Source organism: Monodon monoceros, unplaced genomic scaffold (assembly GCF_005190385.1).
Source record: "Monodon monoceros isolate NGI ecotype Baffin Bay Population unplaced genomic scaffold, NGI_Narwhal_1 Super_Scaffold_18, whole genome shotgun sequence".
NCBI classification, from domain to species: domain Eukaryota; kingdom Metazoa; phylum Chordata; class Mammalia; order Artiodactyla; family Monodontidae; genus Monodon; species Monodon monoceros.
Window position 1 is genome coordinate 78,096,087 of NW_021703774.1, and position 13,112 is coordinate 78,109,198.

At 34.1% G+C, this 13,112-nt stretch overlaps 1 protein-coding gene across 2 annotated transcripts in view; it reads right to left on the bottom strand.

The window, feature by feature from the left end:
• Positions 1–13,112, bottom strand: part of MAN1A2 (mannosidase alpha class 1A member 2) — a 162,113-nt gene that overhangs the window by 68,615 nt on the left and 80,386 nt on the right. For both annotated transcript variants that reach the window (XM_029228161.1, XM_029228162.1), the window contains one exon: positions 11,020–11,100. In XM_029228161.1, coding sequence (XP_029083994.1) covers positions 11,020–11,100 — 81 coding nt within the window. The remainder of the gene's footprint in view (positions 1–11,019; positions 11,101–13,112) is intronic.

A 13,112-nucleotide genomic window follows, 5' to 3' on the forward strand; every position in this document is an offset into this window, starting at 1 on the left:
CTGACTCCCAAATTTATATCACCAGTCAACACCTCTCCAGTGAGTACCAGATCCATTACATCTGTCTACTACTTATTTCTACTTAAATATAGCAAAATCCCCTCAAATTCAAAACACCAGAAACAAACTGATGAGATTCCCCTCCCAATCCAGTATTCTTAAAGTTTTCAATATCTAGTAACTGCCCCACCATCGGTCTAGTACCAAAACCCAGAAAACTGGAGGCGGGACCAACTCCTCCTTCTGCCTCATTTCCCCCTGCAAAATATCACCCAATCCTTTTGAATTTATCTTCCTTGATATCATTTATCTCTCTCATCTCTACAACCCATCTTAGTCCAAGCTGCTATTATTATTTGCCCCAAATACTGCAATGGCTAACTGACTGGATGAATGGAAACACACACACACACACACACACACACACAAGCTATTGGTCTATAACTTGCTTTCATTACTAAATATATCAAGCCTATGTTTACTGGTTGAAATATATCAAACTTATGTTCATAGTTGTACAATATTCTATAGTAGTAGATGTATCAATTTATTTAACCATGCCCCCAGATGAATATTCAGGTCTTTGCAAACACTGGCCTACTACATGTTTTCAAACATTGGATACTACAAACACTAATGCAATGAAAAAAATCCTTCTGAGTATACCTTATGTATCCCCATTGTTACTTTTAGATAATACATTCCTAGAAGTGCATTAGTGGGTCAGAGAATTTTAAATTTTAAATGCTTACTTGACACAATCGAAATAATTTTCCAAAAAGTCTGTATTGTTTGTATTCTCTCCAACAGCATATCAAACATGTGTTAAAATTTAAATGTATTTAATTAGATACTACACATTTAAAGTGGGTACATTTTATTGTATATAAATTAACTTCATTCAGTAGAGTTGCTTAAAATAAACAAACTTTGAAGCTTTAAGTTCTTTACCAGGCAGAGAATGTGGAAGGGTGAGAGTCTATTTCAGGCAGAAAATTATGGTATAGCTTGATAAACACAGGGAAATAAAACAAAGTGGTCTAAATACACAGTTTCATGCATGCGAATTTGGGGCTTCTCCTGTGGCTCTCTCCTGTCTTGGATTTTACCCCTAAATTTCTAGCACCTGTGGTAGCCCTAAACTGTCTTCTGACATGATTTTAAACAGGATTTTTTTACCTTCTCTTTCTGATATTTCACTGTTAGTGTAAAGAAATGCAACAGATTTCTGTATATTAATCTTGTATCCTGTTACCTTGCTGAATTCATTTATTAGTTATAATAGTTTTTGTGTGGATACTTTAGGGTTCTCTATAGAGTATCATGTCACCTGCATATAATGACAATTTTACCTCTTTCCTTCCAATTGGATACCTTTTGTTTCTTTTTCTTGTCTGACTGCTGTGGCTAGGACTTCCAATACTATGTTGAATAGAAGTGGTGAGAGTGGGCATCCTTGTCTTGTTCCAGCATTTAGCAGGAAGGCTTTCAGCTTTTTGCCATTGAGAATTATGTTGACTGTGGCTTTGTCATAAATGGCTTTTATTATGTAGAGATATGTTCCCTCTATACTCATTTTGGTGAGAGTTTTTATCATGAATGGATGTTGAATTTTATCAAATGCTTTTTCTGCATCTACTGGGATGATCATGTGGTAAACTCTAACTTCTGATCAAACCAGTAGTCATAATCATAATCAACTGTGAATTTGTATTAGTACTGTGACTTTAAACATGTATGAATGTATACAAATATGTAGATGAACTCACATATTTAAGACGAAATGTTGGAGAGTACATTTAAAATGGTATCTAGGTCAGCAAAGCTTAGTGGAATGTTTTATCCAATTACGAACACATCTACAGAAAATGCAGAGGTCAATGGAAATTGCAGTAACTTCTGAAGCAAAAATATAATGAAAATTAGTTCAATAAGGACAATAATGGCTAATATTTAAATCAGGAAAAATTAACACTGTAACATTTCTCTTTTTTTATTCAGAACTTTAGGGCAAAAAAGGCACACTCTATTTGCCTTAGAAAATACCCCTGGGACTCGCCTGGTGGCGCACTGGATAGGAATCTGCCTGCCAATGCAGGGGACATGGGTTCGATCCCTGATCCAGGAGGATCCCACATGCCGTGGAGCAACTAAGCCCGTGCACCACAACTACTGAGCCCACACGCCACAACTACTGAAGCCCACATGCCTAGAGCCCGTGCTCCGCAACAAGAGAAGCCACTGCAATGAGATGGTCGCGCACTGCAACAAAGAGTAGCTCCCGTTCGCCACAACTAGAAAAAGCCCATGCGGAGCAACGAAGATCCAATGCAGCCAAAAGTAAAAAAGAAAATATCCCTGAACTTACTCAGAAACGATCTTACCTACTGGCAATGAAGTACACAATTGTGTTTTAGTAAAGAAAAAGTTTGCTTTTGTTGTTTCTTTTATTTTGTGTTTATATTCTGTGAAACGTATTAAACTCTACATAACCATTTCTCTATTTTATCTGACAGATTTCAGATGCATTTATCCACATAAATTACATTGTTATCTTACTCAGGAAGGGATGCCACTTTGATAGCCGTTAAAAAATGAGAAAATACTGTAAAAGAAATGTCATATATCTGAGGCTCAAGTAAACATAATAAATCATCAATATTTTTAAACTTGTGAATATTTAAAATAAATAACCTTGTTCTGAGAAAATATTATAAAGATTCACATTTATAATATTAATAAATCACAGGACAGAGGAACGCTGTGTTAGGATGGCATATAACCCTCATTTGGTTCCCCATACCAGAACACTGAATGCATGTAAAATGTTTATTCTAGTTACACTCTATCTAAATATAAGGTGCTTTGCCATGTTATAAATTATAGTTAATTTTCTGTCTTATGTGAGACATAGGAATTTATTGGCTATCCAGTATTAGAATAATCTTATAGTCAGTGTTTTATTTATTTTTAGCAGATTTCAGGGATTTATTTTTGGTTTCCTGGAATAGATATGGATCAGAGCTTTCAATGTAAAACAATCAAGTACGAAAGTAAAATGGTCAGTGAAATCTGATTGTATGAGAAAGTCAGAAAAGTAAAACGTTCTCTCTACCTTTTAGTAGACTCTATCCTAAGAAATTAACTTATCTATTTTTAAATAAGTAGAAGGATTTCCCAGCTGTTACAAACAGTATACTTACCACACGGGAAAAAAGTCAAAGGAAGAGGAAAGAAAAGTAAAGTAGTATCTATTGAGTCAGGTGATATTGTCAGGCACCTTCACATAATTTAATCCCCCCAACAACTCTCAGGTGAACTCTCGTTCTTTTATAAATGAGGAAACTTAAATTACAGAAGGTAAATAGCTTGACAAATATTTTTATGAAACGGAGGCAGAGGCAGAACAGAGCCTCAAACCTCTAGCTCCAAAGTACTTGTGCTTCCCTCCACTTCACAATGTTTCTCCCTGAAGTCTGAGGAGTTAAAACTGCAAAAATGGAAATACTGGTAACGTATACTTTTTCAGCATTTTAGTGTTTTCCTATTACAACAGCAACCAAAATTTCAACATTTTGCTTCAACCTACAGATAAGGAGCCTAATGAAATGGCAGAGGCTGACACTTCTCTTTCATAAGCTGTTCATAGGTAATTTTGAATCATATGCTTTTTGGTATGCAAATTAGTCAACTATACACAAACAATTTAGTATTTCCTCTACATAGTCAGGCATGAAAGTAAGAAAAAAATACTCTATCTCAAAGACATCATATAATGTTTAACCTGGTAAATATTAGGAAGCATGGAGTAGCAAGTAACAGGAGTTCATGGCTGGGAGAGAAACAGGGTGTAGAGGCAGACCCTCTCTGAGGCACAGGCATACAGGGAATGCCTAAAGTGGACAGTGGAGCAAGAGCATTAAGAAAAACTTGCCTGCAAAACAGGCCCACTCTAATTACAAGGTAGTGTTAGAGGAATTTGAAGCCAGTGGTACTTTGTAGGTAACCTTAGCAATAAAAAACCCAAACCTGGTTCAACTCAGACTAAACTGACTGAGCTCCTAACACTAATAGCACAGTCATGCTATTCCAGGCATAAATATTATTAAACTCTGTCTTTACTGTCTCATCCATACATGATATTTTGCATTAAATAAAAAATTATTAAATACTTAAGAAAGCAAGAAAAATTAATCCACTTTCTACAGACAAAGCAAGTGACAAATCAGACTTAATGAAGTTGAAATAATCATAAAGAATTTTAAATGACTATAATTACTATTATAAAAGACCTAATGGATAAGGTGGAAAACATACATGAAGACAATGAGGAATTTTAGCAGAGAAATGAAAACTGTAAAGGTCAAATGAAGTATTAGAAATAATAACTTTAAAAATCAAGGTAAAACAGAGATGCAAAATGCCTTCAACAATGATCCAGCAATCCCACTACTGGGAATATACCCTGAGAAAACCATAATTCAAAAAGACACATGCACCCCAATGTTCACTGCAGCACTATTTACAACAGCCAGGTCATGGAAGCAACCTAAATAAATGTCCATCGCCAGATGAATGGATAAAGAAGATGTAGTACATATATTAAATGGAATATTACTCAGCCATAAAAAAGAATGAAATTGCATCATTTGTAGAGATGAGGATGGACCGAGAGACTGTCATACAGAGTGAAGTCAGAGGAAAACAAATATCGTATATCAACGCATATATGGAATCTAGAAAAATGGTACAAATGAACCTGTTTGCAAGGCAAAAATAGAGACACAGACATTGAGAACAAACGTATGGACACCAAGGGGGGAATGGGGTGGGATGAACTGGGAGATTGGGATTGACATATATACACTACTATGTATAAAACAGATAACTAATGAGAACCTGCTATATAGCACAGGGAACTCTACTCAATGTTCTGTGGTGACCTAAATGGGAAGGAAATCCAAAAAAGGGGATATATGTATACATATAACTGATTCACTTTGCTGTACAGCAGAAACTAACACAACACTGTAAAGCAATTATACCCCAATTAAAAAAGAAAAAAGCCTTCAACAGGCTCAAAAGTAGATCACATACATTAAAAGATATACCATGCGATACCACCTGAAAGAAAGCCAGAGTGACTATAACAGTATCAGACAAACTAAAGAACAGAGAATATGAACAGAGATAAAGAGAAAAATTTTAAAACAATAAAAAACCAAATTCACCAAGAAGACATAACAATCCTAAATATGTACACACCTAAGAAGAGATCTCCAAAATACATAAAGTAAAAACTGATAGGACTGAAAGGAGAAACAGACAAATCCATAATTATAGTTGGAGGCTTCAAGACTCCTCAACTTAGTATTTGACAGAACAAGTAGACAGAAAATTAGTAAAACTACAGAAGATCAAGCAACACTATCATCTAGCTTGACCTAATTGACATTTTAACCCAACCACGGCAGAATACACATATTTTCAAGCATACATTCTTTTTGATAGACCATATTCTAGCCCATGAAACAAATATCAAAAAATTCAATAAATTTGCTCATTATTCACTGCCAATTAAACAATTAAACTAGAAACCAATAACAGAATGCTATCTGGAAAATCCTCAAATATTTGGAAATTAAACAGCATACTTCTAAATAACTCAGCAATCAAAAAGGAAGAAGAGAAATCAGAAAATATTTTGAATTAAAGGAAAATAAAAACATAACATATCAAAATTCATAGGATGCAGTTAAAGAAAGACTGAGAAGCAAATCTATGATATTAATGCTTACAAACTACTGGGAAAAAATAAGTTACAAAGATGTAATGTACAGCACAGGGAATACAGTCAATATCTTAAAATAACTCTGTATGGAGTATATGCTATGAAAATACTGTATTACTATGTATACATCTGAAACTAATAGAATATTGTTAAGTCAACTATACTTCAGTAAAAAATAAGATAAAAATAAATCAATAAAATAAAATAAGAGAAGGTGTCATATTAATGAACTAACAAGCTCCAACCATAAGGAACTGGAAAAAAACAGGAAAAGAAATGGGGAGAGAGGTGCAACTTAACCCCAAAGCAAGAAGTAAGTAAAGATAAAAGCAAAAAATTAATAAAACTGAATACACAAAAATAGAGAAAACTCAATGAAACAAAATCTAGTTCTTTGAAATAAAAATATTAATACACTTGTAGCCAGACTGACAACAAAAGAGAAGATGAGATGGGGAACATTACTAAAGACCCTACAGATATAAAAAGGATAATAACAAAGTAATACAAACAACTTTATGTCCACAATTCAGAGGAAACAAATTCCCTGAAATACACAAACAACAAAAGCCACACAAACTACAAAAGCCACTCATGAATAAATAACCTGAACAGTGTTATATCTACCAAAGAAATTGAATACATACATTTTAAAACTTAGTGGGAAAAACAAAAACAAAAAACTCCAACCCCATGTGGCTTCACTGGGAAATTCTACCAAACATTTAAGGAAGAAATAATACCAATTATACACAAACTTCTCCAATGGAAAAAAAGAAGAAACACTTCCAAACTCATTTTACAAGGTCAGTATTACTCTTCTACAAAACACACATACACAAAAAGATATTAAAACTGTAGATCAATATCCCATATGAACACAGATACAAAAAAATTCTCAACAATACATTATCAAATCAATCCCAGCAATATTTAAAAAGGATAATACACCATGACCAAGTGGGGTTTCTTCCCAAAAATGCAAGGTTGGTTTCATGGTCAAAAATCAACCAGCATAATTCACATTATCAACAGATAAAGAAGAAACACCATATAATCATCTAATTAAATGCCATAAAAACATTTGACAACATTCAACATCCATTCATGATTTTAAAAACCTCAGCAAATAGGAATAGCAGGGAACTTCTTCAAGATGATAAAGGGCATCTACAAAAACAAACAAACAACAAAAAATAAAACCTTATGTCTAACATTATGCTTAATGGTGAAAAACTAAATGCTCTTCCCCTAATATCAAGAACCAGGCAAGAATGCCACTCTCACCACTCCCATTTAACTCTGTATTTAGTGAAGGTTCTGGGCAATGTGATAAGGCAAGAAAAAGAAATAAAAGAACTATACAAATAAAACTGTTCTCTATATAGAGAAATAAAACATCTCTGTTCACTGACGACATGATTAGTTACAAAGAAATTCCCAAAGAATCTATTAAAATCCATTTAAAAGTGACTAGAATTAACTAGTAAATTTATGATAATCTCAGGCCACAAGGTCAATATAAAAATCAACTGCATAGTGCACAACAATGTGAATGCTATTATTTTATGTTATGTACATTTTACCACTTTTTTTTTTTTTTTTTTTTTTGGCAGTACGCAGGCCTCTCACTGTTGTGGCCTCTCCCGTTGCAGAGCACAGGCTCTGGATGCGCAGGCTCAGCGGCCATGGCTCACAGGCTTAGCCACTCTATGGCATGTGGGATCTTCCCGGACTGGGGCACAAACCCGTGTCCCCTGCATCGGCAGGCGGACTCTCAACCACTGCGCCACCAGTACAGTACCACTTTTAATAGCATCAAAAAATATGAAATAGGTACAGATCCATCAAAATATGTATAAGATCTGTAAAAACTAGAAACATCAATGAACAAAATTAAAGAACTAAATAAAGGAAGAGATATGCTATGTTCATGGATTGGAAGATATCAATTTTCCCTAAACTTCCTGATAGACTTAATATAATCCTAATCAAAATCCCAGTAAGATATTTTGTAGAAATCAGGAAACTGATTCTATAATTTATATAGAAAATAAAACTAGAATAGCCAAAACAATTTTCAAGGGGAACAAAGTTGGAGGACTCACACATAACCTGATTATGAGACCATAAAGACCATGATTTCAATTCCATAAAGCCATAATTATGAACACAATGTGGTAATAGCAAAAGGATGGATACACAGATCAACAACAGAGTCTAGAAATATACCCACATTTGGTCAGTTGATTTCATATATGGTCAATTGCTTTCAACAAAGGTGCAAAGTCAATTAAATAGAGAAAGACTAGTCTTTTCAACGAATGGTGCTAGAATTTTTGGATATCCATATGGCAAGAAATGAATCTCAACCTCTACCTCACAGCACATAGAATTTAACTCAAAATGGATTATAGATTTAAAAGTATAGTAAAGTAAAACTATAATATATTTAGAAGAAAACAAGAGAAAATCTTTGTGACCTTGGATTAGGCAACACTTTGTAAATAAAATGCCAAACACATGAACCATAAAAGATGAAACTGATAAACTGGACTACTTCAAGATGTAACAACATCAGTCCTTCAAAAGATACTGTTAAGTCACTGAAAAGCCAAAGACAGAGAGAAAATATTTGCACATAGGTTATAAAAGTCCTATGTCCAGAATATACAGAATATACAAAAAACTCTCAACATTCAATAATGAGAAAACAAAAAAAATTTGATGGCCAAAGAGTGAACAATTAAAGAAGATATATGAATGGCAAATAAGCACATGAAAAGGTGCTCAACATAGTTTGTCATTAGAGAAAAGTAAACTAAAACCACAATGAGATACTAATACACACCTATTAGAATAGCTAAAAATAATAAAGAAACTCTCAATACCAATTACTGGTCATGATGGAAGGCAACTATTTGAAAAAGTCTGGGGAGTTCTTCCAAAGTTTACTTACCATTTGATCCAGCAATCCCACTTCTAGACAGTTACCCAAGAGAAATAAAAATTTATGATCCCACAGAATCCTAATACAAATATTTATAGCAGCTTTATTCAGAATCTCCAAAACTAAAAACCAATCCATTGGTGAATGGATAAACTGTTAGAGCCACACAATGGAATACCATACAGCAGTAAAAAGGAATGAATTACTAAATACATGAATAAATCTCAAATGCATTGTGCTACATGAAAGAAGCCAGTACTCCTTACTGTATGAACAGAAAACAGATCAGTCATTACCAGAGGCTGGTGGTAGCATGCGGGGTAACTATAAAATGGTAGAAGGGAATTTTCTGGGATGATAGAATTCTTCTATATCTTACTTGTGCTGGTGCTTACTAGATTGTATGCATTCTCAAAACTCAAAGAAGTATACACTAAAGTGGGTGAATTTTACTCTATATAATAATACATCAATAAACCTGACCAAAAAATCCTATCAATTAATTTACAATGATTTTATTCATGTAAGCTAGGTCAGAGTTTCTCAAAGTATAGAATCAGCATTTCCAAAATCACCTTTAACACGGAGTACTTTATTAAAACCATAAATAATGGTTTCCACCTCAAACCAACTGAATTTCAGTCCTGTGAGCAGGGCTTGGAATCTTCATTTTTATAAAGCACGCTATGTGACCCTGAAACACACTGAAGTTTGAAAACCTCTTTGCCAGAGTATAAACCTTTTATTTTATTAAATGGGAACTGAAGTGTTCTGACAATTGAAACATAGGTTGGAGGTATAATCAAATTACATAGTAAAGGTTGACAGTAAAATCATATATTAAGATAAGTGTTATTTATCTAATATTATATATTAAATACCATCATCTTCAAACATATTTCTTCTACAGAAAAAGTTGTACATGGGTATCTCACTCTTTACACACAAAAGCACACAAAGATAGATGAAATAATTAAATATAAGCATATAAAATCACAAAAATCCAGAAGAAAAGTAGAAATATTTGTTTTATAATGATACAGCCATAGGGAAGGCTTTCTAAAGACCAAAATCTAGAAGCCATAAGGGGAAAAACAATCCTAAAAATGACCACTTTAAAGTTAAACACAAAAAATAAAAACTGAAGACAATATAAAAATCCATCTTTACAATACGTATAATAAAAAGTGAGTTTTCTTAAATTTACAAAGCTATCTTACAATCATTTAGGCCAACAAATCAATTAAATCTATGTGCCAAGAAGTTTCTCAGAAAACAAAACAGAAATGACTATAACCTCTTCCTTTAGCTTCTCTTTCTCGCACTCTCCAAGCCCACTCTTTAACCCATCTGAGTAGTAAAAAGCAATTTCCTACACCCACTTCCCCATCACCGTAAGTCTCAAGCGTGTCTGTGTGTATTACACCAAGACTTCCATAAAAGAGAATTCAGAGCTGTTGTTTTGTTTTGTCTTAATTTACAGCAATAAATTGCATTCAATTTCTAAATAGGCAGTTATATTAATTAATTTTTGGACTTAGGAGGATCCATATTCATTCTTACTGATTCATTCCTTAATTCTAATCTTATTAATATATTTTCTACTTTTGTTTCAACCATGTAATTAATTGCAATGGTAAATCCTGGGGAAGGATAACTCTTACAGAGGAGACATAGTGTATATAGTGCTAGGATCTGTGATGAATTTGTTTCACTGAGATTCTCAAAATGGAAAAATCATTATTCCCAAGAAACAGAGCTCTACCTGAAGATCTAGTTATTTCAGCAAACCTGTAGATTAGTCCAATACTGGACAATTTAAAAAGATGACATGGGGCTTCCCTGGTGGCACAGTGGTTAAGAATCCGCCTGCCAATGCAGGGGACACGGGTTCGAGCCCTTGTCCGGGAAGATCCTACATGCCATGGAGCAACTAAGCCTGTGCGCCACAGCTACTGAGCCTGCGCTCTAGAGCTCGCAAGTCACAACTACTGAGCCCAAGTGCTGCAACTACTGAAGCCCGCACGCCTAGAGCCCATGCTCCGCAACAAGAGAAGCCACCACAATGGGGAGCCCGCGCACAGCAACGAAGAGGAGCCCCTGCTCAATGCAACTAGAGAAAGCCTGTGCGCAGCAACGAAGACCCAACACAGCCAAAATAAAAATAAATAAAATAAATTCATAAAAAAAATAAAAAGACGACATGAAATCTTTCATTTTACTAAATTCCATTCACAACCCTTTCCCCCCAAACAACGTATCACTTGATTTTGCTCACCTCCTCTCCTGAAAGGTAATATGCTGCAAGTAGGCCTCCAATAAATCGAATGTTGACTTCAAACACAGACACCTCTGAATTCTGTGAAAACATATTGAAAATATTCACATATACATAAAGCTGTAAAGGTTTCAAAATATCTTCAATCCTTCATATGTTTCTCACAAACATGCTGGGGAGAATGTTTTTTTCCACTTTCTATGTCTTCGTTTCTCATGCAACTGCAATCTCACCTCCCATTTGTTAATGTTACTGAAACTCCTCTACTGCTGTCAGCACAGCTTCCTAATTGCCATAACCAATGGGCCATTTTCATGTGCCTAACATATTATTGTGAAATTATCAAGATATTTGATGCTATTGACTATTCTCCCTCATGAAAGCCTCTACTTCTTGAATTTTGGAAGTGTTCTCTCTACTGGTCCCTTTCTGTTCTAATCACTACACTATAACGTCCATTTTTACTTCTATCTCTCCTCATGAATTTTAAATGTTTTTCTAGTATATGTAACTTAATCAATGTTAAAGGAGGTACCAAAATATAATGGCAAGATGATAGATTTTTCAATTAATAATGTTGAAAAAACTGACTCCTAGGTAAAAACTGAAATAAAAAAGTAGAAAAAATGTGACAATATATCTATACTTCCTTGAGAAAGCAGGTACTTTGTAAGCATAAAATCGATAGCATTGATAACAAATGATGATAGAAGGACTTGAATTTCCCCATAATGAAAATTACCTATAAGAAAAAAAATCATGAACAAAATTAAAAGGCAAACGACAAACGGAACGAAATTTGCCACAAGTATAGCAGTATTAATAACCCTACCACATAGAGTCTATAGGTTTGTATTTAGATATGGATAAAGATATTGCTGAAGAACATTCTAATGCATGGAAAGAAATTAGAAGTGGCAAAGAAAAAAACCAAAGAATCCACAGAATATACAAAACTGACTAACAGAAAAATAACACTCATAATTAATTTTTAAGTAAAAATTAAAAGGAAATATATATTACCCTGAAGTCTTTCCAACATTCATAGGCAGAAGACATCATTTGCTAACACAAGAATAATTCTCTAATATAGAATTTTCACAATATAATGTAATTTTTTAATAACATAACTGTTATCCTACCCCATCCTCAAAAGCAAAGTGGTTTATACTACTTCATATATTCCCAATATATAGCATACTGCAGGGTACATAGTAGACATTCACTAAATATAGAGAGGAAGGAAAAGAGGGAGAGAGGGCCTCTCTCCACTCCCTAGAACAATAATACCATCCTTACCCTCTTCTCAGCACTCTACTTATTCAGCACCATATAGTTACAGTGGTGAACCTTTTAAATCTAAAGTTAGCATAGGTTACTACTCTGTGCAAAACCTTACAATGACTTCTGGTTACACTCAGTAAAATGACTTACTAGACCCAACATAATCTGATTCCCCACAACCTCTCTGACATCATCTCCTACCAATGTCCCTCTGACTCACTTTTTTATTACCCAGCGGGTCTACCTGCTGTTTGAGAACTGTCAAACTCACTTCTGTGTCAGTCTTTATACTTTACCTGCAGATCTCTGAGCAAATTTCACTTAGAAAGTTTTTCTGACCACACAATATAAAATTGTGAAGTAATTCCTCATCACTAATATTCCTTACTCTGTACTATTTCCCCAGTTAACACTTATTATCATCTGAATATTATATAATTCTCATGTGTAAAATTCATACCTTCCCTCACAAGAAACAGAAGATAAGAAAAGTTTCTAGAGGGAGAGAAGGGAGAGACTGAGGGAGAGGCATTATTCACAGGAGAAATGACTGAGAATCTTTCTAAATTGATGAAAACAAAAGTCCTCAGACTGATAAAACATGAGTCCTTTAAGGAATAGTCTAAATACAGAACGGTAATGGAATTACAGAACAACAAAGCAAAAAAAAGAAAATGTCAAAACAAGGGGAAAAAAGACAGATTACCTTTTAAATATTAAACTGATAGCATACTTTTCAATAGCATAACAGAAACAGGAAGACAATAGAACTGTATCTTTAAAAGGTTAAGAGAAAATAGTCATCAACC